The sequence below is a fragment of the Macrotis lagotis genome, chromosome 1, assembly GCF_037893015.1.
Source record: "Macrotis lagotis isolate mMagLag1 chromosome 1, bilby.v1.9.chrom.fasta, whole genome shotgun sequence".
NCBI classification, from domain to species: domain Eukaryota; kingdom Metazoa; phylum Chordata; class Mammalia; order Peramelemorphia; family Peramelidae; genus Macrotis; species Macrotis lagotis.
In genome coordinates, this window is record NC_133658.1 from 650,456,767 (window position 1) to 650,484,414 (window position 27,648).

Here is a 27,648-nt window from a genome sequence, read left to right on the forward strand (position 1 = left end):
TGGTAGGTAATTTAATATAGTTTATACTAATATTTCCATATTATCCAGTTATGAAAGAAGAAACATAGCAAAAAATGCAAAAAAAAAAAGTCACTGGATAAATTGAAAAAAAAAGAAGTAAAATATCCAGTATCAAAAATGAAAATGATGAGATCACCTCCAACAAAGAAGAAAAAGCAAACATTAGGAAAAATTTTGCCCAATTATATGCCAAAAAAAATCTGACAATCTGAGTAAATTCAATGAATATTTCCAAAAATATAAATTACCTAGATTATCATAATTAGGAAATAGAACTTCATCTTAGAAAAAGAAATGAACAAGGTCTGACATAAAATGGCAGTGTCATTCTGGACAAATCATTGAACTTCTCAGTTTGACAGAGTATAAACTATATCAAACAATTTAAGATTATAAGTTGAAACCACATAAGAAAATTCCCTCATGTTAGAACATCTGATACCATGGAAATCACAAGATTAGTCCTTATCTCTAGGTTCATTTTAACAATGGCAAGTAATAGTTTTTAATGGTTTAGATTCATTCATTAGTAGACATTTTTAAATTCAAAAAAAAAATAAAGAAGTCATGGATGTTTACCTTAGATGAGTAGATCGCAATTGGATTTTTAGTTGATGTTAATAAGGAAACATTAAGCTCCTCTGGGATGTCAGTGACTGAAGGAATTTTATATTCATTTGGGCTTCGGGTATACAGAACTCCCTCAGCAGAGTATTTCAGTTCTTCCAAAGTATAAAGTCCAACCCCTTGTGTAAAAGCGCCTTCAATCTGAAACAAAAATACATGAGCCTCACTAGATATTTTAATACAGATGCCCTTTGAGAATCCATAATTTTTTTCCATTGACAAAGATATAGCTTCCTCCTGTGCCTTAGTTGCTTAGAAATTTTTTGAGTTGCTATGATCATCCCATTGTCAATTCAATGATGTGGCTGTTCAAATTTAGTGAATCTGTACTATAGGTATTAAGGATTTACTCCATCAATGGGCCTATCCATGAAACATTTCAGCTTGCAAGGACCAGTCAGAATTTGTGCTACTCTAGGTGATCCTTGGAGAAACCAGCATAATCACACTATGATGGAACACTAGAATGGAACTTTTAAGCATATCTTATATTTTAGAATCATTGAGTAAGCAGTTGAGGATGACATTTTAATCATCTCCTTATAGCCAAATTCATCCCCTTATAACCAAAATAGAGGTAAGTCTCTCCAAATTCAAATTCTTCCTAGCTTAGCCCAAGTTGCCATACTCTTAACAACCCATGTTGTCTCCATACCACAATTAGGTACTGTAGTGGGCTGTTTATAGACATTTTATACACTGTGTGTATAAATAAATATATATATATGTATATCTTGCATTAAAATAATAGCACTTAAATAGATATAATTATCTTGCTTGATTCTCACAACCTTTTGAGGTAAACATTTTATAGTTGAAGAAACAGGTTCTGAACATTTAAGTGACATTATAATGTAAAGGAAAGGGTATGGTTATAGAGCCATCAAAGACATAGGTTTTAAATCCTCTGATATTTAACTGTATCATTATGGACAAATTGGTTAATTCCTCTGAGACACCTTTCCTTAATTGCAAAGTATGATTGTAATATCCAGAGTTATTGGTGTTGTTTTTGAGAGTTGTTGAGTAATATCTCAGAGAATTGTTTGAAGAGGACAAATGAAATCAAATATATATGAAGTGCTTTGAAAATTATAAAGTATCTTATGTCCTATCTATTAAACAACTTGCTTGAGATATCAAAGGAAGTAAAAGAACCTTGATTTTCATCCCATACTTTCTGACTCCAAATCCATTCCCACTTAATCTACACAACAGTTACTCGTGTGGTACTACAGAGTGCTAAATACCATAAAATTCCTGTGAATTTTGTATTTCTAATTAGAATTTTACTATTTCAGAATAAAATTGAAAGGTATTCAAGATATTCTGAATCATCATGAAATAGAACAAGATGCCTTAATCCTACAATCAACTTTTTTCACACATTATTCCTTTTTAATTATTTTTTCTTTCTAAACATATTTCCATATTAATCATTTTTTGAAAGAAGACAGAACAAAAAAATATAAAAAATAAAGGGCCAAATACTATGCTTAAGTATTCATCCAGACTCTTTCACTGTGGGTGGACAGCAATTTTCAGCATGATTCTTTAGCTCATTGCATTGCTGAGAATACCTAAGGCATTCATAGTTTTTCATCTACAATGTGGCTATTATTGTATACAATGTTCTTATGATTCCATTCACTTCATTTTGCATCAGTTCATATCAGTCTTTCCATATCTTTCTGAAATCATCCTACTCATCGTTTTTTTAAAAATTATATGAATATTTTATTTCTTTTTTCAACTACATACAAAGGTAGTTTCTACCAATGATTTCTTTTTGCAAGGCTTTAAGATTTACAATTTTTCTCCCTCCCTCCTTTCCCTCATTCCTCACCTCCCCCCTATAGAAAGCAATCTGATATAGGTTTTACATTTGTAATCCTGCTAAACATAGATCAAAATTGGATGTTGTGTTGCTCATCATTTCCTAAAGCACTACAGTATTCTATCACAATCATACGCCACACCTTGTTCATTCTCCAACTGATGAGCACCCCTCAATTTTCAATTCTTTACTACAACTAAAAAAGTCAAGATAAATATTTTTGTACAAATTGATCATTTTCTTTTTTTTATTCTCTTTAAGAATATTGATCTAGTGAGGGAATACTAGAACAAGGAGTATGCACAGTTTGATAACCCTTTGGACATATTAGCCAATCTGACAGGTATGAGTTGTTTTAATTTGCCTCTCTCTAATCGATAGGAATTTAGAGAATTTTTTCATTTGACCATAGATTACTTTTTGAGTAATTTGAGCTTCTCTTGAGTCTTGGATATGAAAACCAAATTTTTCTATTAAGTTCTGGTATTTTAATTGGAATGCTTGAAAGTCTGCAAATTCATCAAATATTCTTTTTTCCTCTGAAAGATTAAACTCCATTTTTCTGGATAGGTGATTTTTGGTTGTAATTCTAGCTACAAATTATCATATTCCAAGCCTTCCAGTACTGTAATGTTTAAGCTGCTAAATCTGGTTTTTTCTTGCCTATGGCTCCACAATATATGAAGTTCACAGAATCTCTGAAATCTATTTATTCACCACGAGAAGTTTTCTATTGATCCCAGATCAAGAATCTATGCTCTAAAGTCCCTTGGAACAAAACCTGGATTCTCTCTTTTGTAGTTGTAGCTCTGTCTAAATTGCTAAATCTTTTGTAATCCTGACTATGGTTTCACAGTATTTGAATGGTTTTTGTCTCACTTCTTGAGGTATTTTTTTCTTTGACTTTGTAGTTCTGGCAATAATATTATTGAGATTTTGAGATCTCTTTTAAGACATGATCAGTAGAATCTCAATTTCTACTTAATCCTCTGATTCTAGGTTATTAGATCAATTTTCCTGGATAATTTCTGGATAATGTTTAGGCTCTTTCTTTGAACATGACTTTAAGTTATTCTAGTAATTCTTAAATTCTCTCTCCTCAATCTTTTTTTTCCAGGTCAGTTGTGTAACCAATGAAATATTTTGCATTGTGTTCTATTTTCATTCTTTTGGTTTTGTTTTATTGTTTCTTGATTTCTCAAACAGTTATTAGCTTCCATTTGCTCAATGCTAATTTTTAGTGACTTTTTTTTTTAGATTTTTGGCAAGGCAAATGGGGTTAAGTGGCTTGCCCAAGGCCATACAGCTAGGTAATTATTAAGTGTCTGAGACCAGATTTGAACCTAGGTACTCCTGACTCCAGGGCCGGTGCTTTATCCACTGTGCCACCTAGCTGCCCCGAGTTATTTTCTTAAGTGAAATTTTGTACCTCATATTCCTTTTGGCCAACTCCACTTTTTAAGGAGTTATTTTCTTCAGTGATTCTTTGTGTCTTTCACCATTTGTCCTATTTTCTTTTTAATGTGTTATTTTCTTCAGTATTTTTGGTGCCTTTTTTACCAAACTGATAATTCATTTTTCATGATCTTCTTGCATTACTCATTTCTTTTTCCAAATTTTCTTCTACCTCTCTGATGTGAGTTTTAAAGTTCTTTTTTAGCTCATCAACAAATTCTTTTGGGGTCACATTTTTCTTTGAAACTTTAAGTATAGTAGTTTTGAATGTGTTTTCTGAAACTGCTTTTATCTTCCCAGACATCATAGTCACTTTTTATGGTAAGGTTCTTTTGTTCTTATTGAGTTGTTTGCTGATTTCTTCTAGTCTATTTCTTGACTTTTAACATTGTGTTAAAGTGGGACTTTGCTCCTAGAACAGAAGGGGTACTGTCCCAAGTTTTAGGTTTTTCCTTCACTGCTCTCAGAATTAATTTGGGGGATCTTTAAGTTTTCAGTTTTTCCAAAGTGATATGATATCAAGAGAAATGAAGTCCCTGCTGTCCTGGTCTGTAAGTGAGCATAAGCACTCCCTTCCACCATGAAACTGTGACCAGGATTCCCACACCCCTGTGATGGCAAACTCTGGTGTACTGGTGCTCCTCCTCATCCTTCAACCCAGCACTGTGAACTGTATCAGTGTATGAGCAATGCAATAACCCCTGGGAGCAAAGGGACCCCTGGAATTGCCTTCTGACAAGTTGTCTAACTCCCTTATAAACTGTAGGCTGAGAGCTCCAGAAGCTACTCCTATTGCTTCAATTGATCCACTCACACCTATGAACTGAAGCTACTTTGCTAGGATCTAGCCTGTGATGGAGCATACTCTGTTCTCACCCTGGTGCAACAGCCCTTTCCTGCCAACCTTCTGAGTTATCTTGGAATGGAAACTTGTTTCACCCCATCTTTTTGAGGATCAGCCACTCCAGAATTTGTTTTGAAATCACATTTAAAGAGAACTCTAGAAAATCCCTGCCTTTTCTCAACCTTCTTAGTTCTGCCCCTATTTGGTTTTTAGAATGCATATTTTCTCATTCAATTCAGCCCAATTCAACCCAATGTTCTACACTTACAAGATCTTAATTAGTCCTTTTTATCATTGTGTGTTAACTGTGCCATACAGATATATGTCAACTGAAAATTCGAAAAGGATGACAACCATTCTTTTATAAAAGTTAATGACAAACAAAAGTTCACACAATAAAGGTGAAGGATAAATTCCTTTGCCATTCTTCCAGAAGACTCTTCCCTAGATGAAAATGAAAAGTAATAACCATTCTGATAATGTCTCTACAATGAATTCTGAGACTACTGAACATATAACTTCAAACATAAAAACTACCATAAAAGATTTTGTCTAATGTTTTATCAAAGGGCATGGAGTATTGTATGTGAGGAAAAGCAAGAAAGGTAGGATTGCTCTATCATAGAATGCAAGAAAAGGAGTAGAAATTAGCTTATGAAAGGCTTTAAATGGCAAACAATTCAATTCACCTAGAATGTAGAATTTACTACTTTATCATTCACTGTAATAAGTGTAAGTGCTAAAGAAAGGAGGTGGAGGGAGTCCCTACTCTCAGGATCTAGGTTTATAATTGGTTCTGAATGTCAGAGAGAGTCTTGAGAGTTTGTTGAGTAAGAGGCTGACATGGTCACACCAGTTCTTTATGAAAATTACTTGAACAGTTGAGTGGAGAATGGATTAGCAAGGAGGGATATTTGAGAGAGGAAGATCAAGGTTTGGAAAACTACTTTACTATAAGAAATAATCAATGATCTTAGGAAAAACATGGAAAAACTTGCACAAAATAATGAAGAGTGAAATGGGCAGAACCAAGAGAATATTGTATACAGAAACAGCAAAAGAATTTTAAGGATGACTTTGAGTGAGTAAGTTATTTTGACTATCAGATTAACTATAAAGGACATATGAAGAAAGATATGGTATGGTCTGCATCTAGAGAAAGAACAGAAAAATAAAGGTATGTATAGAAAATTTTTATTTATGTGTGCATATACCTATTTGGGTCTATTGGTGACTATCTATAGAGTTGGGAGGGAAGAAAAAAGGGAAAAAAGTTTTAATGATAATGTATATTTAAAAGGAATAGCAAATTGTAAATAGTAGATTTGCAGTTTCATGTGCAATCATCCTTTTAATTATAATATATTTTGGAAATGCTTGTTTTATTACATAAATTTTTTTAAAAATTTAAAAAGAAAACTATTGGGGCAGCTAGGTAGTGCAGTGGATAAAGCATGTCCTGGAATCAGGAGGACCTGAATTCAAATCTAGTCTCAAACTCTTAATACTTATTTAGTTCTGTGACCTTGGGCAAATCACTTAACCCCCATTGCCTTACAAAAAAGTAAAAGAAAAAAGGCTACTGTAACATTCCAGATGAATTCATAAGAGCCTATATAAGAGTGGTGATTGAATGAGTGGAGAGAAGCAGACATGGAAATATTGAGAAAGAAAAAAATAGCAAGATCTGATGACTATGTGGAAATGTGGAATGAATACTAGTAAGAAACAAGGATGATACCTAGTTCGCAAACCTGGAATGTCTCCTCAATGGTAATAGGAAAGCTGTTAAGAAGGATAGTAGTTGGGCAGCTAGGTGGTGTAGTGGATAAAGCATCAGCCCTGGAGTAAGGAGTACCTGGGTTCAAATTCAATCTCAGACACTTAATAATTACCTAGCTGTGTGGCCTTGAGTAAGCCACTTAACCCGGTTTGCCTTGCAAAAAGAAGGATAGGAGTGTTAGAAGATAAAGGGATAAAGATAATGCTTTATTTCAGGCATGTTGAATTTGAGATGCCAATGCTCTCAAAAGAAAGTTAGTGGTATAGAATTAAAGTTTAGGAAGAAAGATTAGGGTTGGATATTTAGATCTAGGAATCATTTGCTAGAGGTGATAGCAGAACTCATCGATATTGATAGGATTATCAAGCAAGAAAGTATATAAAGGGAAAATAGAAGAGGGTCCAAGAAAAAACCCTGGAGGACACTAGCAAAGGAGACTAAAGAGCTGTCAGAAGGAAAGTAAAAGGACAACAACAGAGCAGTTTCCAAAACCTTTTTCTTAGGTTTTCAGAAGACAGGATCATTTTATGCCAGCATATATTGGGCACAGAAATAAAAATATAAAAATGCCTTTCTAGTTATTCATCCTATTGAAATAAATATTTGCTACTGGTATTAAAAAACTCAACACTAGCTTTCTTTAATATAGTATCAAGAAAAAACTAACAAGTCTTCTCCCAGACTATTAAGAATAAAATAATTTATTGGGGTAGTAAAATGAAATCAAATATTCTGACCCATTTAAACTCAAAAGTAACATAATAATGATATGAAAGGGAAAACAGAAGAAAAATCAATTAAGCAGAGTACAAGTTTTCTCATTCTGCAGTCATTGCTTGATTAATATGAAGAAGACTAATGAAAAAATTCAGTAGCACAATATAACACCAAGTACACATACCTGTCCTATATCTATAGCTGGATTAATGCTGAAACAGGCATCCATGACAATGTCAGTTCTGATGTTCTGTAAAAAATTAAATTACCTATTAGTAAACTATATTTGGCAATGACTTCAATAACTCAAGGATGATTGATTTTTATCAGTGTGAGAACTCTATATGCAAGCTATGAGATATGCAAACTGTAAAACTGTGGACTCTCCCTAGCTTATAAAATGTTTTCATGAGTTGTCCTTTGACATTTGAGTATTTCCAGATATATCTAGGTCTTGTTCTTGGTCAATAATTATGCAATCTATCATGAGGCCTAGTTTTAAAGGTTTTCAGCTTGGCAGGATACACAGGCTCTACTGCCATAGACTTAAAGAACCTTCTATCTCTCTACACCATAATAAACTATCAGTAAGATTTTAGTGGAGGTTATATTAAATAACAATATAAATATTTTCTTTCTAGGAGAGGAAAATAAAAGGTGATCAGAAAGAATCAAAGAAAAATTATACTTTAAAAAATACTCAATGTACTAAAATTTATCAACTTAAAATTTTCACATTTTTTAAAGAAATGAAAAAATATGAAAGTTTCTATCATAGTCCAGATTAATCTCATTCCTTATCTGATAACTACCATTTCAGTGAGGGGAAAGAGAAGAATGTAGGGAAGGAGGGATAGAAATTGGAACTTAAAACTTTTTAAAAATGCTAAAAATTGTTTTAACGTGGAATGGAGGGGTTACATAAATAAATATATATATATATATATATATATATATATATATATACATAGATATAATGGTAGAAATATTGTCATTACAAAATAAAATATTTTAGCAAACATTGAAAAAACTAAATTCATTTATAATGCTAGATACTTTTATCAATCAGTGTTATATATAATTTTGCAAAATTCAGCTCATAGAATTTCACTTCCTCCCCTTTCATCCAAAACTTTGGCATAGGGGTATGTCTAATGACAATCAGCAGTACCCTCAGTAAAGGACATGGGGTCTTAACCTCAAATTTCATTTAATATTAATTCATCCATAATCTGCTTTCTCTTAAAGTCGTAGGTTTGTATCTACAAGATGCTATGCACAATTGAAACATGCAATCCAGAAAAATATCAAGGGCCTGATATCTTCCTGAATTCCCACTAACTTGTTGGAAGAACCCAAATCAAAGTCTCTGTTGCCTTTTCTTTGGCTAGAAACAGAAGTGAATAGGGTACTTGATTGCATGAGCCAATTGCCACACCCTTGCCATGTGACCCATAGAGATTATCTGTTTCTATATTTGCTTGCTATCTCAGTATTTCAGCAGAATGACTATTACTCAGGGCAAGTTTACTGCTTACTGTGATGGAAAAAAAACTACTCAGATATCTAATGAACTTTACAACTGATTAGCATCTGTGTTTGTGTTCTATCTCTCTAATAAATATAAACTTCATGAAACCAAGAACTATATTTTCTGTAAATATATATTTCTCAAAAATCTAGACAAATGTTCTATACACAGTAAGTTCTTAATAAATCTTTGATTGAATGAATGTATAAACCAATAATTAATTCAGGAACAAAAATTTCTACACTAGTTGCCCAATGTGTAGAATCCCTAAGGCGGTTTAATTAAAGAAGTTCTGTTTCTGGCTTTCTAGGCAAGCAAGAACAAGATCAAGCCAGAATTACTGAGGGCAATCATTTCTACACTGAAAAAAAGCAGACTGGGAAGGTGTTACCACGACATTTATATTACACCCTGGTTAAAAAATCAAGTTTGGTTAGAATAAAGAACATTGAAGGCTCATTAAAGTCTCAATGATCATCTGAAAAGCAATTTCCGTTTTTGTCCTGCTCTTAAGAGTTTAATGTTTTCCCAGAATTCTGAAAAGGGTTTCTGTGGTTTACAGTGAGTAGTCCACCTCACCAACTTGGCATGCCCAGTGTCTTTCCTAAATGAAAAAAAAAATGGAGATAAAGGAAGAATTGGATAACCCAGTCTTACTCTGGAAGAAAAGAAAATTCTTATCTTATGCATAAAAAGTCATTAGCATGAACTTCCTGAACTCTTATATTAAAAACTCAACTTTATTTTAACAATATAATGATAACAAAAAAATAGCATGTGCTCCTTACCTTGTGTGAACCTGTTAAGCAATCAACTTCAACTTCGGAACAAGCTGCTCCATAAACAAAGTATGGGAAAACATCACCTTCTCCTTTCACCCAGTCCATGCCTGCTTTGTAGCCCCTGATTCAGTTAAATCAATAAGCACACATTAAATAAATGTCTGTTATTTTCAAGGAATAGCAGTAGGTAATAACGGAACAAATTCAAAAATGAAACAGTTCTGTCCTTAAAGAGCTTCTTTTCTCCTGGAAGGATGCAACATGTATACACCAATAAGAGAGTATAGAAATATTCAGGTCAAATTATGCTCAGAAGTATTCAAAGCTGAAACGATCATGGAGCACACGACCTAAAATTTGGGGATTAAGAGAGTATTAGTAACAGGATAAAAATAGTTTAGTAGAGAGGTCTGATCAGTAATGATTACTGACTGAGGAGAGAGTGGGTTGTGGCAAAGTGAAGAAGAAAGCAAAACTATTTTCAGATGCTATACTAAGTGCTTTAAATTATCTCCTTACAAATATACAAATAAATACTATTGAAACAGCATTTAATTCTTACTATAACCCTAAAAGTAATACTATTTTCACCTCCATTTTTAAAGTTGAAGAAACTAAGACAATGACTGTGGATTAACAGGAAGTCTGAGCTAATGACCTATTTATGGTGGAATGAGCAGATGGTCTTGTAGAGCACTTAAACCTTGGTTAGATATCAAAGGTGCCAGGGTCATTCACTGCATCTAGAGCAATGCATTACCAGTTGTCTTGACTCTGTCTTGCCACTGGATCATGATGATTTTGGAAGAGAGTGAGGCCTACAACTTCATGCAACTTAGGCTCACTTAAATCTAATTTACATATGAATCAAAAGATATCACCATACCATTTTAACATTTCTATCTCAAAGACTTGTGGCAACAGGCAAATGACAAAATAGAAGGTGTGTGTATATGCTGGAAGTCTTACTCACAACCCTCACACAGAAAGTTCAGGTCATAGGGTTATTTCTGCACTGACAGCAGGGAAATTAGGCAGTTCCCTGGGTGACTGAGTAGACCTTTTAAGAATAGCACTGGTTTGAGGAAGGGACTAGAAAAGGGTTCTTAAAAATCATCTGCTTATCCAACTCTGGTCTGATTATTGCAGTAGGTGGGAATCCCATCCTGCAGTCAAAACAAAAAAATCTTTCAGGAAGATTTCACTCATGGAGCATGGAATATGTACACACTCAAACATAATACAAGATTCAATAGGCCTGAAAGATGAACAGCTCTTGTTGCAAGAGAACTCAGCAGGTTTCACATTCAAATAGCAGCTCTGAGTGAAACAAGATTGGCAAATGAAGACCAATGTACTGAAGTTGGAGCTGGATACACATATTTCTGAAGAGTCCACAGTGAAGGGGAGTGCTGTGAAGCCAGGGTGGGTTTTGCAATCAAAGCTAATCTTGTCCACAAGCTTGAAAGCTTAACAAAAGAAGTAGATGACAGGCTCATGACAATGAGGCTGCCACTTCCAGGAAAACACCATGCCACTATTATCAGTGCCTAAGCTCCCACCATGATCAACTGATGAAGTCAAAGAAAAATTTTATAAAGACCTGGAGATTCTGATCATCAATGTACCAAAAGAGGATGAGTTAATAATTCTGGGTTCCTTTAATGATAAGTAGGCTCAGACAGAGCAGGGAGTCCTTGGGAGGAATGAAACTGGAAACAGCAATGGTCACCTTCTACTGAAGACTTGTGCATCTCATGCCCTTCTCATCACAAACACTGTCTTCTGTTTAGCTAAATGCAATAAACTCCCAGGATGTACCCACATAGCAAACACTGGCATCTAATAGATATGTGATTGTAAAGAGAAGAGGCAGATAGGATGGGAGAGTGACAATGTGTGCAGCAGAGTACTGAACTGATCACAAACGTATCCTCCCCAAGCTAAATATTCACATTCAATTGAAGCAGTCTAGAAGACTACTAGCAGAGTTAATGTCAAGAGATTAGGCTGTCTTTGAGCAGGAACAGTTTGTTGCTGACTTGGAGAGCTGAGCCAATAAATAGTGACTGTGGAGAATAAAAGAGTGGACAGCTTTCAGAGATTTGGTGTGTAGCACTGCATTTGCTCAACTGGGTCAGAACACTAGCAAACATCAAGACTGGTTTACTAAATATGATGGGGGCGGGGAGTACAGAAGTTGCTTAATGAAAAACAAGAATTCCACAGGGTTTACCAGCAGAATATTTCATCCATTTATAAGAAGGCAGAATTTAATTCCATTAAAAGTAAAGTACAAATGAAGCTTGGAGAGATGCAGGATTCTTGGTGCTGTAAGAAGGCAGATGAAATTCAGTTTTATGCAGATAGCAACAATTCAAAGTGTTTTTATGATGCCTTGAAGGCTATTTATGGGTTAAAAAACCTATGTTGCATCTCAACTACTCATGACTGATGCAGTCATATTGATTAATGATAGGGACATAATTCTATAGAGATGGACTGAACTTCCACACAGTTCTTAACAAACCATCAATCAATGCAGAAGCCAGTCAAGTTGAAGTCAATCTATTCCTAGATGAACTTCCAACTGAAAAAGTGGTGTTGAATGCAATTAGGTTCCTTTCACATGACAAAGAAGCTGGTGCCACTATTATTCTAGCTGAGATCTACAAGGTGGGAGTCCATTGCTTATCCAAAAGATGACTGAAATTTTCCAGGTTATATGGCGTGAATTCAGGGATGTCTCCATTGTCCATCTCTAGAAAGGTAAAGGGAATAGACTGTCCTATGACAATCACAAGAGTATTTCTCCTTTAGTCATTGCTGGTAAGATTCTTGCCAGAGTCCTTCTCAATAGGCTGATCTTTCACCTGGAAGATGATCACCTCCCTGAGAGCTGGAGTGGCTTCAGAAACAATAGAGAGAAACAGTCAACCTGGTATTTGCTGCCTGACAACTCCAGGAAAAATTCCAAGAACAGAATAGAGGTTTGTATACAACATTTGTAAATCTGACCAAGGCCTTTGATACCATCAGTTGTAGGGGTTTATGGAAAATTATGTCAAAATATGGTCCAGAGAAATTCATCAGTACTATAAGTCAGTTTATGACAGCATGCATGCCCGTGTTCTGGATAGTGGACAATGCTCTTGAAATTTCCCAGTTACCAATGGAGTGGAACAAGAATGTGTCCTTGCTCCTATGCTTTTTAGCATGATAATTTCAGTGATGTTATCAAAACACCTTCACTGAGGATGAATACAGCATCAAGGTCAGCTACCACACTGATGGTAAATTGTTCAACTTAAAAAGGTTGCTAGTCAAGATCAAAGTGGAAAAAGTGCTGGTGCATGATCTTCTGTTTGCAGATGACTGAATATTCAGTGAAATCTTTGAAACTGAGATGCAACAAAATATGGATCGATTCTCTGCTGCTTAGACTAATTTTGGTATAACAATTAACACTGAGAAAACCTAAGTGCTCCATCAGCCAGCTTCATACCATCCATATGTGGAACCATTGATTACAGTAAATGGAGAAGTTTGGAATACCATGGATAAGTTCACTTAACTTGGTACTTTCCAGGGAGGTACACATTAATAGAGGTTGACATATGTGTTGCCAGAGCTAGCTCAGTATTTTGGGAATCTCCAAAAGAAAATGTGGGAAAGAAGAGGTATTAGACTAACTACCAAACTGTAGATCTACAGAGCCATTGTGCTGACCTCATTGTTATATGCCTGTGAAACTTGAACAGTCTACCAGCACCATGTCAGGAAACTGAATCACTTCCATTTAAACTATTTCAGGAAGATTCTGAAGATCACCTGATATAAGATGTCAGACACTGCAGTCCTTTCTCCAACTAAATTGCCAAACATTAAAATGCTACAACAGAGAGGGCAGCTATAATGGACTTGCAATATTATTAGAAGGCCAGACAAATGCTTTCCAGACATATATTTTATGGGAAATTCATACAGGGCAAGCGCTGACAAGTGGGTCAGAAAAAAGCAATACCAGGACATCCTGAAGGTCTGAACTGAAGCAGATGTTCACATGAATTATTTGTGCCCAAGTTGTAGCAGAGCATTCCGAGCAAGTATTGAGCTAATCTGTCACAGTCAGACACACTGTAATTTGTCTCAAACATAGTGATGTCATTTTGGTCATCTTCAATAATGAAGGATGAGAACCAAACAATATGAATAGTATATCCAATTGGATAGTGTAAGATGATGCAATTCCATAAAATTATTGACATTCATGTTAAAGAGAGTAATAGTAAAGAAGATTCTCTCAAAAATTCATTAATATTGACTTTAAAATGTTTTTATACTTACCTACAAACAGATACGTAAGTTGAAGTAACAATTCAAAGTTAACAAACCATACTGAGAACTGAGTAGGAAAGTCTTAAAAAGTTGTCTAGATTTTCTATTCTGTTCCCCTTTTGCCCAGATCTTTTCCCTGCTTCCCATTTATGAAGGAAACAGAGAAACCTCTTTACCCAATGCTAATCACTAACCTAGATTCAATTATTCTTTTCTTTGTATACATACATGCATAAATGCACATAAATGCACTTGTGCCTAAATACACACACATATATATGTGTATATATATATGTAGATATGAATATATGTAGATAAATTCAATTGCAGCACTTGTTTTCAGAGAGGTAGATTGATATGGTGGAGAAAATGTCTGTTCTTGGAGTCAGGAAGATGTGGATTCAAATTATATCTTTGTCACATCTTAGCTTAGTTACTATCAGAAACTCTGGCACTGTCCTCAGACAACTTTTTAAGACTATAAGTTATAGGCACATTGAATCAGTGAAGGAAATGTTTAAACTTGTGAATTTCTCAGGTCCATGAACTCATATGTATGGACCAAAAGTTTATTTCTTAATATTTAAATAAATATACATATGTATTACATATATATATATATATATATGTATTCTAATAAGATCATTAAGTAGTTTTGAATTAGCTGTAAAGAACGTTGGCTACCAAGTCAAAATATTAGATTCAAATCTGTGCTCCATTACTACCTATGTGATCTTGGTTGAGTCATAAATTTCTCTTGGCTTCACAATTTCTTCATCTGTAATACGGTAAGGTGAGGATAGATCATAGGATCACTAAGCCTCCTTTTAGCAATAAAAACTATAATCTTTTTATGTTCTAAATTCTACAATTATTTATTTTCAAATAGCATAGGCAAAGAACATTATCATCAAGAGAAAATTAATGATTATTTTGCTTAATTATGTCACTACAAGGTAAGATTTGCTATAAATATCTTAAAGGACTGACTATAATTAAACGTGATTTCATAAGAGGACTACAAAAGAAAATTAGGTACCAAAGTTCTATTTTTTCCTTCACCATTTTGGGGGGCCCACACTGTCTCCCCTAACCTAGAGACATGATTTAAAAGAGCTTGAAGAGGAAAGCAATAAGTATGATTAAAGGTGGTATTTGGTCTTAGCACAGATAGAAAAGGAGCTGTGATTAATTATTCTTAAGAAAATAAGATTGAAAGTGATTTGAATAGTCTTCATTTATGGTAAGAATTCTTATCAGAAAAGAGAAAGGTATTTTTTATTTTTAGATAGAAACCATGTAAGAGACCACAGAAGACTTATAGACATGAGTATGAGCTTCAAAAAAAACCAAATTTTGCTATTAAAATTAATTGTTGGATCATGAAGTGTCTTTTTTTAATTTAAGGCAATGGGGTTAAGTGACTTGCCCAAGGTTACACCTAGGCAATTACTAAGTATGTGAAGCCAAATTTGAACTCAGTCCTCCCAACTCCAGGGTCGGTGCCTGGCAAAACTTTTTTAGGGAAGATTTGGTTTATGAGTTGCTAAATATTGAAATAAAGTAATAAAGACTATATTATTCAAAATACTTTAGAAACATTTTGGATCGATTTTGTTAATTCATGATCACAGTGAGTTGTAAACAGGAAAACTTAGAGGGAAGAGACTTCCCAGAAAGGAAACATGAAATCAAGAACTTGGGTGACAATCATTTTAGATGCTAGATTCTCATTCATTCAATAAATACTCAATAAATAAATAAATACTACTATTGATAAGGTTGTGTGATACATTGTCCTTGTCTTTAAACAGGTTAGAGTAAGGAGGAGGAGATAAATATAGAGAATAGAAACAGTATGTAGAATTTACCCTCCCCCCCAAAAAAAGCCTATAGAAATCCGGAGATGGAGAGGTGGCTCGACTAGATTGGTGATATAAGGTCATTTGAGTTAAAGTTAGCATTTGAACTGAGTCCAAAGGAAAGAGATTAATGTGAAAGGTTGTAAGAGTGAGAGAAGGTATTTCAGAAGAACAGAAGCAAAGATAAGGATGTGGTAAAGTATATAATAAATTTGGAGAGTAGTGATACCTAGTTTTGCTAAAGGATAAGGAAACTAATAATAGATACCATGACTGGATGGTACAATGCTTTCAGATAGTGTAGGACCTTTAAAAAAAGGTAGGTTTCTGAGGTTTATTCTGGGAACTGAAAAACTACAAAAATTTTCTAAGCAAAAAAAAAAAAGATCAAAATCTGCTTTAAGATTAATCTAAGGGCGGCTAGGTGGCGCCAGCCCTGGAGTCAGGAGTACCTGGGTTCAAATCTGGTCTCAGACACTTAATAATTACCTAGCTGTATGGCCTTGGGCAAGCCACTTAACCCCATTTGCCTTGCAAAAACCTAAAAAAAACAATTAATCTAGCAAGATAGAAAGGAGAAAGGAGAATCTGGGAGATCAAATAGGAAGCTACTGCTGTAGTCTAAAAATTAAAGAACAACCTGGTACTAGAATGATAACCTTGTGAATGAATGAAGTTTTTGTCTTTGAGTGATTGAGAAATTGGTAGTGCCATCAACAAAAAGAAGGAAAACTGAAGAAAAGAAAACTATTGAGATAAGTGCAATTTTAGGATTATTAAATTTGAACTGCCAGCAATTGACTTAAATCTAGATGTCTAGTAGCAAGTTAAACACAAAAGAGTAGGACTAAGGAGAAGAGAGGCCAAGGTTCAGCATGAGGCAAGACATCCCTCCAGAGGACAACTAATTCATTACTTGATGCTGAAAGTGACCCACCAGCCTCCAATGTTCTCCTAGACAAGTCCATAAACTGGCAAAACAAAATATTAGATTAAGAGTAGAAAGGGATCCTGAACTTGAATTTAGCATATCAAGAGGTGTTGGGGTCTCAAAAATTCCCCAGAATATAAACAATTTCACCTCTAATTTAACTGTATTGGGTCAAATCTGTAGATCAGCTGTCCTCTCTTCCTGGAAGCAGTCGAAGTGTTGTAGTACAGAAATGATGTTATCTAAATTGAGGGGTTTATGGGATACCGATGGTTTCAACCCCAGGTGGATGGAGATTTAAGTGCAAAGTGGTCAGTCAGTCAATAAACATTGATGTGGGGGCAGCTAGGCGGCACAGTGGATAGAGCACCAGCCCTGGAGTCAGGAGGACCTGAGTTTAAATCCAGCCTCAGACACTTAATAATTACCTAGCTATGTGGTCTTGGGCAAGCCACTTAACCCCACTGCCTTGCAAAAAATAAAAAATAAAAAAATAAAAAAATAAACATTGATTAGGTACAGGGGATACAAACAAGACGAAAGATGGTCCTTACTGTCAAAGGGTTTACAATCTAATTTTAACTCTATGTGTGCAAAGAGCTAAAAGGGTGTTCTCTGAGGAACTCTGCCCATACAATGTCCCTCTCCTTGTAAGTGTGCATATGTGCTTGGGAGTATCTTGGTCAGTTACTCATACAATGATCCAAGGAAAATGAATCTTCTCTTCTGTGACCCTGAGAGAATTAAGAGCCCCAAACTGACTGAAAGAGACAACTAGGTGGTGCAGGGGATTTAGTGCCCAGCCTAGAGTCAGGAAGACCTGAGTTCAAATGTGGCCTTAGACACTTATTAGATTTGTGACCTTGGGCAAGTCATTTAACTCTGTTTCAATTTCCTCATCTGTAAAATGAGCTGAAGAAGAAAATGGCAAATCACTCTACAGTATCTTTGCCAAGAAAACCCTAAGAAGTATCATGAAGAATCTGAAAAAAACAGGAAAAAAACAACTAAACAATAGCAAAAAATTGAATATTCTTTTCTACATAGAAAAAAAAGCAAATGTTTATGTAAACATAGATATACCAGGTATAAAGTAATGAAATTCATCTTGAAACAGATTTTATTCCATCAGTAATACTTTTGCTGAAAATTAAGTATCATTCCACCTAAGAGAATTTATAAGAGAAAATATACAAAAAATGGAGACACATAATGGACAATGTAAAAAGAAAGTGCTATATCATTGCAAACATAGTTTACATCCTAAACTCTCAAATAGAGAATAATTTTAGGGAAAAAAAAGTAAGTATTCCTTACCTAAAGTATCCAGTGGCTGAAAGACTAATACTTTGGACAAAGGCTTCATTAGCCTAAAAAAAAGGAATAGTTACCAAGAATAAAATACATTTTATCAAAATAATAGAGTAATAACACCACTTAATAAGAAGCCCAAACCAACAAGGAAAAATGTAAGTAGGTGGCAAGTCACCCCATGATTTTCTTGGAGATTATTTCTCCTGAGAAATAAGACAATGAATATTAAGTCAAACTCAAACATGTTTATGTAATCATACTATTTTTGTTCTTGACAGCTTTTATTTAATTAAAACTGCTACTTTTACTTGAAACCTTGATTGATCCTCCCAACTGTTAGTGCCTTCCTTAAGTGTCTTACAGTCAAAGTTTTTTGAATATATATTCAAAATATAAGCAAAATTTTAATATACTGTTGCAATTAAATGAAAGTTGCCAAGAACAGTAAAATTATAAAGACATGGTTGAGTTTGGATGTGTGTATATATATATGTGTGTGTGTGTGTGTGTGTGTGTGTATTTCTCTTCTGATAAAATGCAAGTACCTTGAGGGCAATCATCACATGTTAATGGGAATATCAAAATTATTAGGCTATACCAAGAACAACTTTTTTAGAAAATCACTATCAATATACTAACCCCTATTAACAAACTCATTTGCTATGCAAAAGCACTTTCATTGCCATAGCACATAGAATCATCATTTTAAACAATAAAAAGGGAACCTAGCTTCCTACATTGTGCTATCAAGTTGGGTACTCAAGTGATAGTTCTCCATTTGTGAGCTATGAATGAATGGCCAATTAGCTACATTAAAGAATGTTTTAACAAAGAATGGGTTATATGATACATCCTTAGTCACTTATCTAATTCAGGGCACTTGAGCAATAAGTAATAAAGAATTGTAGAACTGACTCTAAACTGGTGATCTAATGCAAATACATATGGAGTCACATTGGTTTCATTCCTTGACCAAAGACACTCACCCATTCTTTCCAGGTGCCACTGGGATTCTTGCTGATGATGGGTTCAAGGCGTTTCATTAGTGTCTGACATGCAGCCTGGATGTGATAATAGTAGGAATAATACAATAAAATCAAATTATAATTATTTTTACATCAGAACTTTAGACACCATATAGTGAAAAGCAATCCAGTCTTGTGATTTTAGCACCACCTAATTTTTGTAGCAACCAGTCTACCTGAGATGTAATTTATAAGCAGCTTCTATTGTATTTCCATTGCTACTTTCTTTTATTGTGTTCCTTACAACCATGCCCTAAAGAGTCTGTAAGTAAAGTATCTTCTTCCTGCTTTCCTACCTCTAAATTATTTAAAAGAGAATTTAACATAATCTATTATAAGAAGTAGAAACAATGAGTATGTGAATGGTAACAGATGAAAAGGGTTTGTTATCAGTTTCACCCCTTGCAAGATTTTTATAATTTTATTTTGATTTTCAGTAATAACTCATTTGATTTTCAGTAATAACTTCATGACTCAACCCTTATTCTTTATTAGCCCCTTCTCTCTCTTTTCTTTTTTTCAAGTGTCTGACTTTAGCCATGGGCCAATAGATCACTCTCACCTATCATATACACAGCTTGTCCTAAATCCTAAAATCTATTTGTTCTCTATTTTTGGAACTTAGTCCTCATGTAGCCCCTGCATATCCCCTCAGTCACTTTTCAGGCTGAGTTAGCATTCTGAAATAATTACTAGTGAGTATTTGAAAACTGTCCTTCTTCTGAGCTACAGAAAGCAGTCACTTCTCTAACTCAGAATGCTGTCAAGAGGTGGGCCCCAGTTCCTTAGCAAATGACCCCAAAGGCTGCATGTTTTCAAAACAACAAGTGAAGATTTAATGAATAGGAATGTCAATATATTCAGACCAAGGAACCATGTTATATATGTGGGAATTTTTTTTAGCTTAGAACTGTGATTTCATTAGTACATGGACTTTCCAGTGAAGAAAAAGAGAAATCAAGAAGAAAAGAGTAAGAAAGGAGAGGAGGTTGGGGGGGAGATAAAAGGGGGGGAAGAAGGATTGAAGGGGAGGGAGATGAGGGGAGGAGAGGGGGGGAGGAGAGGGAGAAGGGGGGAGAGGGGGAGAGAGAAGGGGGACAGAGGGGGGAAGAGAGGGGAGAGGGGGGAAGAAGAGGGGGAGAGGGGAAAAGGGAGGGGGAAGGGGAGAGAGGGGAAGGGGAGGTGAAGAGGGAGAGAAGGGGAAGAGAGGGGGAGAGAGGGGAGAGTGGGGGAGAGAGAGGAAAGAAGTGCGGGGGAGAGGAGAGAGAGAGAGAGAGAGAGAGAGAGAGAGAGAGAGAGAGAGAGAGAGAGAGAGAGAGAAAGAGGGGAAGAGGGGGCAGAGAGGATTTCAAATGAGTAAACTCCCCTACACATGCAGCTTGACACCTACTTTTGCAGATTAAAGGTTGCAAGTGACCTGGGGCACTGAGAGGACATCTGACTTGCATAGGGTAACAGGCAGAACCAGGACAGTGTGTCAAAGGCAGGTTGACCCAGGTCTTCCTGTGAGGTCATTTCTCTATCCATTATGCCACATGGGCACTGCCCCTACTCTCATAACCTCCTTTCACAAAACTGGATCATGGTTCTTTCTAGTTCTATGTCAATGATTCTACAACTTCATGTCAATACCAAGAAAGTCTAGAAATTCCCTAATATCATACTAATAGTGGTAGGTATTGGTCTGGCAGACAAAAATTTGAGGTAGGATTTACTAGCTAGTAGCTATGGGACACTTTGCAATTTATTTAATTTCTGAACATCAGTTTCCTAATCAATAAAAAAGGGATAATAAGGCATTCTTTTCAGGAAGAAGGAATTTGTCTTTAGGTATGTATTGAGTTAGTCGCTAAAGTTCTTCAGACTCTAAGGTTTTGTAACCATTTACTAATACCTCCCTCAAAGGGCTATTATTGTGAGGATCAAATAAATTAATTCTGATAAAAGTCACTTCTTTATTTTTCAGCCTTGCCGATCTACCCACTATACATCTATGCTTAGATGCACCCCTGTCAAAGGTTGTAAGATTCTCAGCCTGAGGGTCCCATAGTATGCTAAATTAAAATGTAATTGAGAAGTGGTTAATAAAATAAACCAAAATACAAAAGAATATTATGTTAATTTTTGGCTTTCTAAATTAATATACAGTCTACAACATTTCTATTTGAGTTTGACATCACTGCTGCAAAATAACCTTATATCTTAGACCTTTCCATCTTATATGTGGAAAGAATTTTACAGAAATCTAAACGTAGTTTAATTTTTTTTCATTATACAAGTAAAGCCACTGAGGCAAAAGAAGCTAACCAACTTTTTCAAAGTCACACAAGTAATAAGTAATGGAACTAAAATTTGAATGCTGATCTGATACTGTCTGGAAAGGTAGACAATTTCTTTCCTAATCTGAGATTTTATCATCATCTAATATAAAACAACCATTTGTATCTCTCCTTTACCTCTAACTAGATTGTGAACACCTTAAGGGACAGGGTTTACTTAAGCATTCATCTTCCCTTGCATTGCATAACAAAATATACTAAAAAGAAAGAAAGGTAAGAAGGGATGGAGGAAGGAAGAAAAGTAAGGATGAACCAGGGATAGTAATATAAAATATAAGCAAACAACACAATCCCTCCCCTTGGAGCTTACAGTCCAATAAAGGGATCTGGCGAGGAAGGAAGAGGAGAGGCTAAGAAGGTGAAGTGCAGAGAGAAGTGAAATATGTTTGAGTCCCATCATTAAATGGCAATTCAAATTGAAGACTAACTAGAAGAATGCTGAATGAATAACAATATTGGGTGTATAAATTATTAATGCATAATATCTTCTCTCTACCATAAAAAAGGAATAGCTATCATTGTCTTCTTTTAATCTGCAGGTTCTTCATTTCTCTATGAATTAAGACTACATTTAATAGATTATCTGCTGAAGTGTTTATGGCTACCCAATCACTATGATTTTCAGGCTAGACCTTATTCATAACTTTAGGTTGTCTTGATATAAAAGTTAAATCTAAAGAGATGAGTTAGTACAAATTTTTGCTTGCCTCTAGACAAAAACTTCAGAAATAGTTCTTTGTTACTGGCAAACCTACATAGACTTCCAATGGGAAATAAATGTTCTTTTTGGGGGAGGTGGAGGGGATCCTACATCAAGGAGAGTGATGTAAGAAGAAAAAAATAGAAAGTTTTTTTTCTTTTGAGAGGATAAAGAGTACACTTGAGCTTTATGATAATTAACTGTGAAAAAATTAAAATTAAACTACTGCTTAAAAAGCTAAAATCTTTACTATTTCATTATGAAAAACAAGTAAGCTTTGTATTTATTCTTGAAAGAACAAATGCTCAAATGACAAAAGCATCAGGAAAAACCCTAAGGTATAAAAATTTCACTATAAAAGATGAGAAGTATTTAAAAGAAATTTAAGTTGACGCCACAACCTGCACTGCTTTTCCATTGACATCAGCTCCAATTGATCCTGCAGTGGCGATTGTATTTGGCACTGTTGCAGTATTCATTTCATTGAGGTATATATCTGACATTGGTATCTTTAGTTCATGACTGGCCACCTGTATGACAAATAAACAGATTACTACCAAACCACTCTGTAACTATGAATTTTAACATATTCAATCTCTGTTTTCCTATTCTTTTTTATATTGCTGGGTAGAGGAATTCCTAAACCATAATTTTATAGACATATCAAAAAATATTCCATTCTAATTTTAGTTTTTAACTTAATTTTTATGTTATATTCATTTCATCCACCTAGCAGAACTCCCCCCCCCCCGGTTTTAAAATTCTTAATTTTTATAAATATCAAATTTTGCCAAAAGTATGTGAGTTCAAATACTGAGATCTGAATTTAACCAAATGGGGAACAGAAAAATTTTTTCTCACCTGTATCATTTTAGTGTTAAGTCCTTGTCCCAATTCACTCCCACCATGTGTAATTAATACAGATCCATCTGTATAAATGTGAACCAAGGCAGCAGCCTGGAATACAAAAGCAGAAATTGATTCTTTTTACTCCTTTAAAATCAATCTTTATAAACCATGTGGAGCATATAGTTTAATTCTAGCAGTGATAAAAGTTAACTTTTCCTCTATAAACAGAAAGAATATTTCCATCATTCAGGCCAAGAGAGGTATCTTTTACTGAATTTAAGAATTAAGAAATAAAAGAAACTGAAAGAGACTTCTAACTATTGGAATTCAGCCATGACCCCCAACATCATTTCCAGTATTTTCTTCCAATTTTTACTAAATATTTGCTTTGTAAACAATATAAAGCTAGATTTTCTTAAATCCAAAAATAATTAGGACTGATCCTTCCTTATTTTATAATTCTTTAATGCACTTGTATGAAATCATTATAGTTCTCTGTGGAGGTATCTCATCACCTCATCAATTGTAAGCTATTTGGGGGGCTAGAACTGTTTCTTATGTAAACTTCGATCACTTTTCAATAAACATTTGTCCTATATTGTATTAAAGTGTATTCTAACAAAATTTGCTTTCTTTTCTTCTCCCACCTATCTGCCATACTTATATCACTGCCTCCCATTCAGAAGTGTGGGGAAGAGGAGAGATGGGCAAGAACAATTTTCTATGATCCATCTGGAAGAACAGAAACACTCCCTCTACTCCCATATACTCACAGGCTTAAAATCTTCAAGAATTAACGCATTCAATGTAACAAAGTATGAGAAATTCTGCTTGAATTTAGATCTTTTAATCTTGATCTATTTGGGACTTGGTTTCATTGGCTTTACTTAGCCTTGAACTATTAATTCTTTTAATTGCCTCAGCTTCCATTAATTACTGAATTCTTATATAAAAGCATATCTTTTGCCTATCTCTTTTCCTGTACTCTCTGTTCACTAAGCTAAGTAATCTCTTTACTGGTAAATCCACTAGACTTTTGCTAACATATCATGCTAGGTAGGGCCACTCTCCCCTGCCTCCTTCTATTTGTGTGTGCTTCTGGACACAGTATAGTCTTATTCCTGGTCTAAGGCAGACCTAGACTGGGGAAACAACATATCATCATTCAAAGAAATTAATGATTATCCCAAATTTCACATGATTCTTTAAAATCTTAGATTTTATTGTTCTTTGATGACTTCAGCACTTCCTTGGCCATGCTTATGACAGTTATTATCAAAAGTGACAGCCCCCCTGCCCAAATCCTCTTTTCCAGAAGGATCTGTCCCTTTATTACCCCTCACACATCATGCTTATTCTGGCATCCATGACTTTGCACAAGTTGTCCCTCTGCCTTAAATGTTCCCTCCACTCTCACCTTTTGCTTCTTCTAATTCTACCTGTTCTTAAGGGCACAGCTTACATTCTACTTCTTCCAGGAAAACATTCCTGACCACATCGGATCATGTTGATCCATTCTAAGGACTCCCATCTATAACAGTTTTTTCACTGTTATTTCAATGTTTCATAGGATTTGGTTCTGTATCCCCAGTTAGGCTGTAAACTTCTTGAGAATAAGATCTGTATCTCAAGCTACTTCTCACACTGCTACACAGAGTTCATCAATAAATTAGTGTTGAATTAAATAAAATTAAATTTGAACTTTATGGGGCAGCTAGGTGGTACAGTGGATAGGGCAATGGCTCTGGACTCAGAGGACTTGAGTTCAAATACAGCCTAGCAATTGCTTAGCTGTACGACCTTGGGCAAGTCACTTAACCCCATTGCCTTAAATTTTTTAAAACATTGAACTTTACCATTTCTTGATTCAAAATTTGGAAATTTTTCTCAGAGACACTATAAATTGAGTCCCTTCTACTCATGATAGAAAATTCCTACAACTGAAATTCTAAAGTAGGCAGGCAGAATGGTATCTCTTGTCATAAGGACCACCCTTTCCTAGTTGCTACTCTACCTAGCTCTACCTCACTCTAGTCAGAGTGCTAAATTAAGGCAAAGTCTCTCCTGTAGACTTCTATCTTTCTGCTTAAGAGGGAAAGCAAGTGATTAATCCACTAAATAAGAATTTAGTAACTGTATACTACGTAACATAGCACAGTGCTATGTGATGGAAATAGATACAAAATTTTAAAAAATGAAAATTCTTGCTCTAGCATATATAAGTTAATATAGAATATATACAAAATAAATGCAAAATATTTAAAATATAAGATAGTTGAGAGAACACAACCCCATTGCCTTGCAAAAAAAAAATCTAAAAATAAGATAGAGAGAAGTATAGTAAGATAGTTGGGAGAAGTTATCTAATAGATGACAAATTCACAAATGAATTTGATTACCAGGTTTAGATTAAAACACATTTTTTAAAATTACCTGATGATAATATGTCTTTGGATATCCTACAGAGAATTTCATAGGAATAATGGCAATCCCTCTCTTCTTCCAATAATTCTGTTGATTGAATACTTCTATGGCCTTTTTACGGCTATGGTATGAAGATTTTTCCATGCATTCATCCCAACATCTTATCAGGTTTTTTGGATCAAATTGTTGTTTGTGGATTGTTCTATCAACAGTTTTGTACATGTTTAATTCCCTAACCTAATGGAGAAATATATAAATATTACAATAAAGACCTGTAGAAATCAGGTTCATATTTGAGACTCATATATAGAGTGTGTTTTACCAGTATCAATCAACTTAGAAAGAAAAAAAAAAGTTACTCGAGAAATTATGATTAAAAAGAGTTTTTGGTACATAGGATAATAGGTTAAGAGGAAATAAGTGACCAAATAAAAGAAGATGGTAGAAGAAATGCTTTCAAAAATATATTTTTAAAATTAGTGATGTTATGCTATGTCAAAAAAATCTTTTTCAGGGGGCAGCTAGGTGGCACAGTGGATAGAGCACTGGCCTTGGAGTCAGGAGTACCTGGGTTCAAATCTGACCTCAGACACTTCATAATTACCTAGCTGTGTGGCCTTGGGCAAGCCACTTAACCCCATTGCCTTGCAAAATCTAAAAAAAAAAAATCTTTTTCTTTCTTTTAACTTACCTTCTCTGGTGATAAATTACATTTAATTGCCACAGCTGTTATCCAGTACTCTGTCACAAAAGTTCCCTGGGGAAAACCAAAGCCTCTGAAAGCTGTATTGGATGGCAAGTTGGTTTTGCAAGCCCAGCCTTGGATTCGGAGATTGGGAATTTTATAAGCATTTTCCAGTTTGAGTACAGCATACTCTATTACCTGAAAATTTTCCAAATATGTTAGTTGGTATTTCAGAGACTCAGTAATCCAATCTTCCTCCCAAAAGGTAAAATAATACCTAATCTACCCAAGGCATAGACATCATCCTTAAGATAAAAACCCTGACCTCAAAAATTTGTTACTGATTTTCCTCAGTCTTCTCTTCTTTTGACTACACAACCTCAACTTCTTTTTGTTCTTCTCCAAATCTTATCTAATTTCTCTATGTCCCTTTTGATATATAAAGTCTCAAATTATACCCAGTCCAATCCTTTGATAAGGACCTAATAAATATTTTCTTATTCCTATATTTAGTAGTTGCAATAATTTAGTTGTCATTCTGTGACAGACTGATCTCTATAATTCTGTCACTAAAGGTGCTTTAAAAGTTCCCTCCCTAACCCCAAAATAATTTGCAGGATTCATTTCTTATTTTAAAAAAAATCCATTTTTGAACAGGGAAAAAAAAAGATGTTAAACTGTTGGAAACCCCCTTAGTGTATTCCAAAATAGAGTTGAATTGTGAAAATTTAGCACCATAATCCATCCACCACCTAAAACTCAAATGTTAACAGTCCACATCTGTGAAATTCCAACATTGCTGATAGGTACTCAACAAGCAACTGATAAATGAACAGATACATAAACCAGTTGTGAAAAGTGAATGATTACCACTGAACTGATGAGAGACCTGACCAGGAGAAATCGCTAAAGACGTTTAACAACAGAATGAAAAAACAATAACAATGAAAACCTGATTGGAATATCAGAAGTAAAATAGAAAACAATAATGGTTCTAACATTTCTTAGAATGATTTGAAGTTCATAAAGTACATTCCATCTTAACAACTCTGTGAGATAGATAATGAAAATGTTATCATACCAATTTTATGGAAGAGAAAATTCAGACTTAAAGAAATTCGAACAGGAAGTAAATGAGCAAGCTAGTACTTGAACTTTAGACTTTAAGTCTAGCACTCCTAAAAATTCCATTCATATGGGAGCCATCACCAGTAGTCCTGGTCTACCACATAATGTGGTTGACTCTGGAGGAGAGGTAGAGACTGGTGAATTTGCACAATACTGCCTCACTTAAATTCACTTCATTTGCAAATCATGACATCTCCTTCCTGATGTCATGGTCCTCTTCAAGAAAGGACAAACAATGGCCATTCATTTGCAGAAACAAAGAGTAATAACTTTGATGTCTACTTGAGTCACCAAATTCTCACCTGTGGCTCCAAGAAGCTATATGAATGACATTGCATATTTATTTGCAGCTTACCATTTCTGATTCATCTGGTGTGCATCCTCCATTAATATAATATTCGATATCTGCTGCCTTGATTATGCCATTATTCATAAAACCTACCTAGAATTACCAAA

General features: G+C 34.8%; 1 protein-coding gene across 1 annotated transcript in view; it reads right to left on the reverse strand.

The window, feature by feature from the left end:
* The window catches only part of LOC141507572 (aldehyde oxidase 3-like), a 110,098-nt gene that overhangs the window by 8,626 nt on the left and 73,824 nt on the right, over nt 1–27,648 (reverse strand). Inside the window, exons 24-33 of the mRNA XM_074215354.1 lie at nt 27,548–27,634; nt 26,071–26,262; nt 25,389–25,616; nt 22,968–23,063; nt 22,508–22,636; nt 19,029–19,103; nt 18,046–18,098; nt 9,604–9,718; nt 7,469–7,534; nt 601–789 (exon numbers count right to left, since the gene is read on the reverse strand). Coding sequence (XP_074071455.1) covers nt 601–789; nt 7,469–7,534; nt 9,604–9,718; nt 18,046–18,098; nt 19,029–19,103; nt 22,508–22,636; nt 22,968–23,063; nt 25,389–25,616; nt 26,071–26,262; nt 27,548–27,634 — 1,230 coding nt within the window. The remainder of the gene's footprint in view (nt 1–600; nt 790–7,468; nt 7,535–9,603; nt 9,719–18,045; nt 18,099–19,028; nt 19,104–22,507; nt 22,637–22,967; nt 23,064–25,388; nt 25,617–26,070; nt 26,263–27,547; nt 27,635–27,648) is intronic.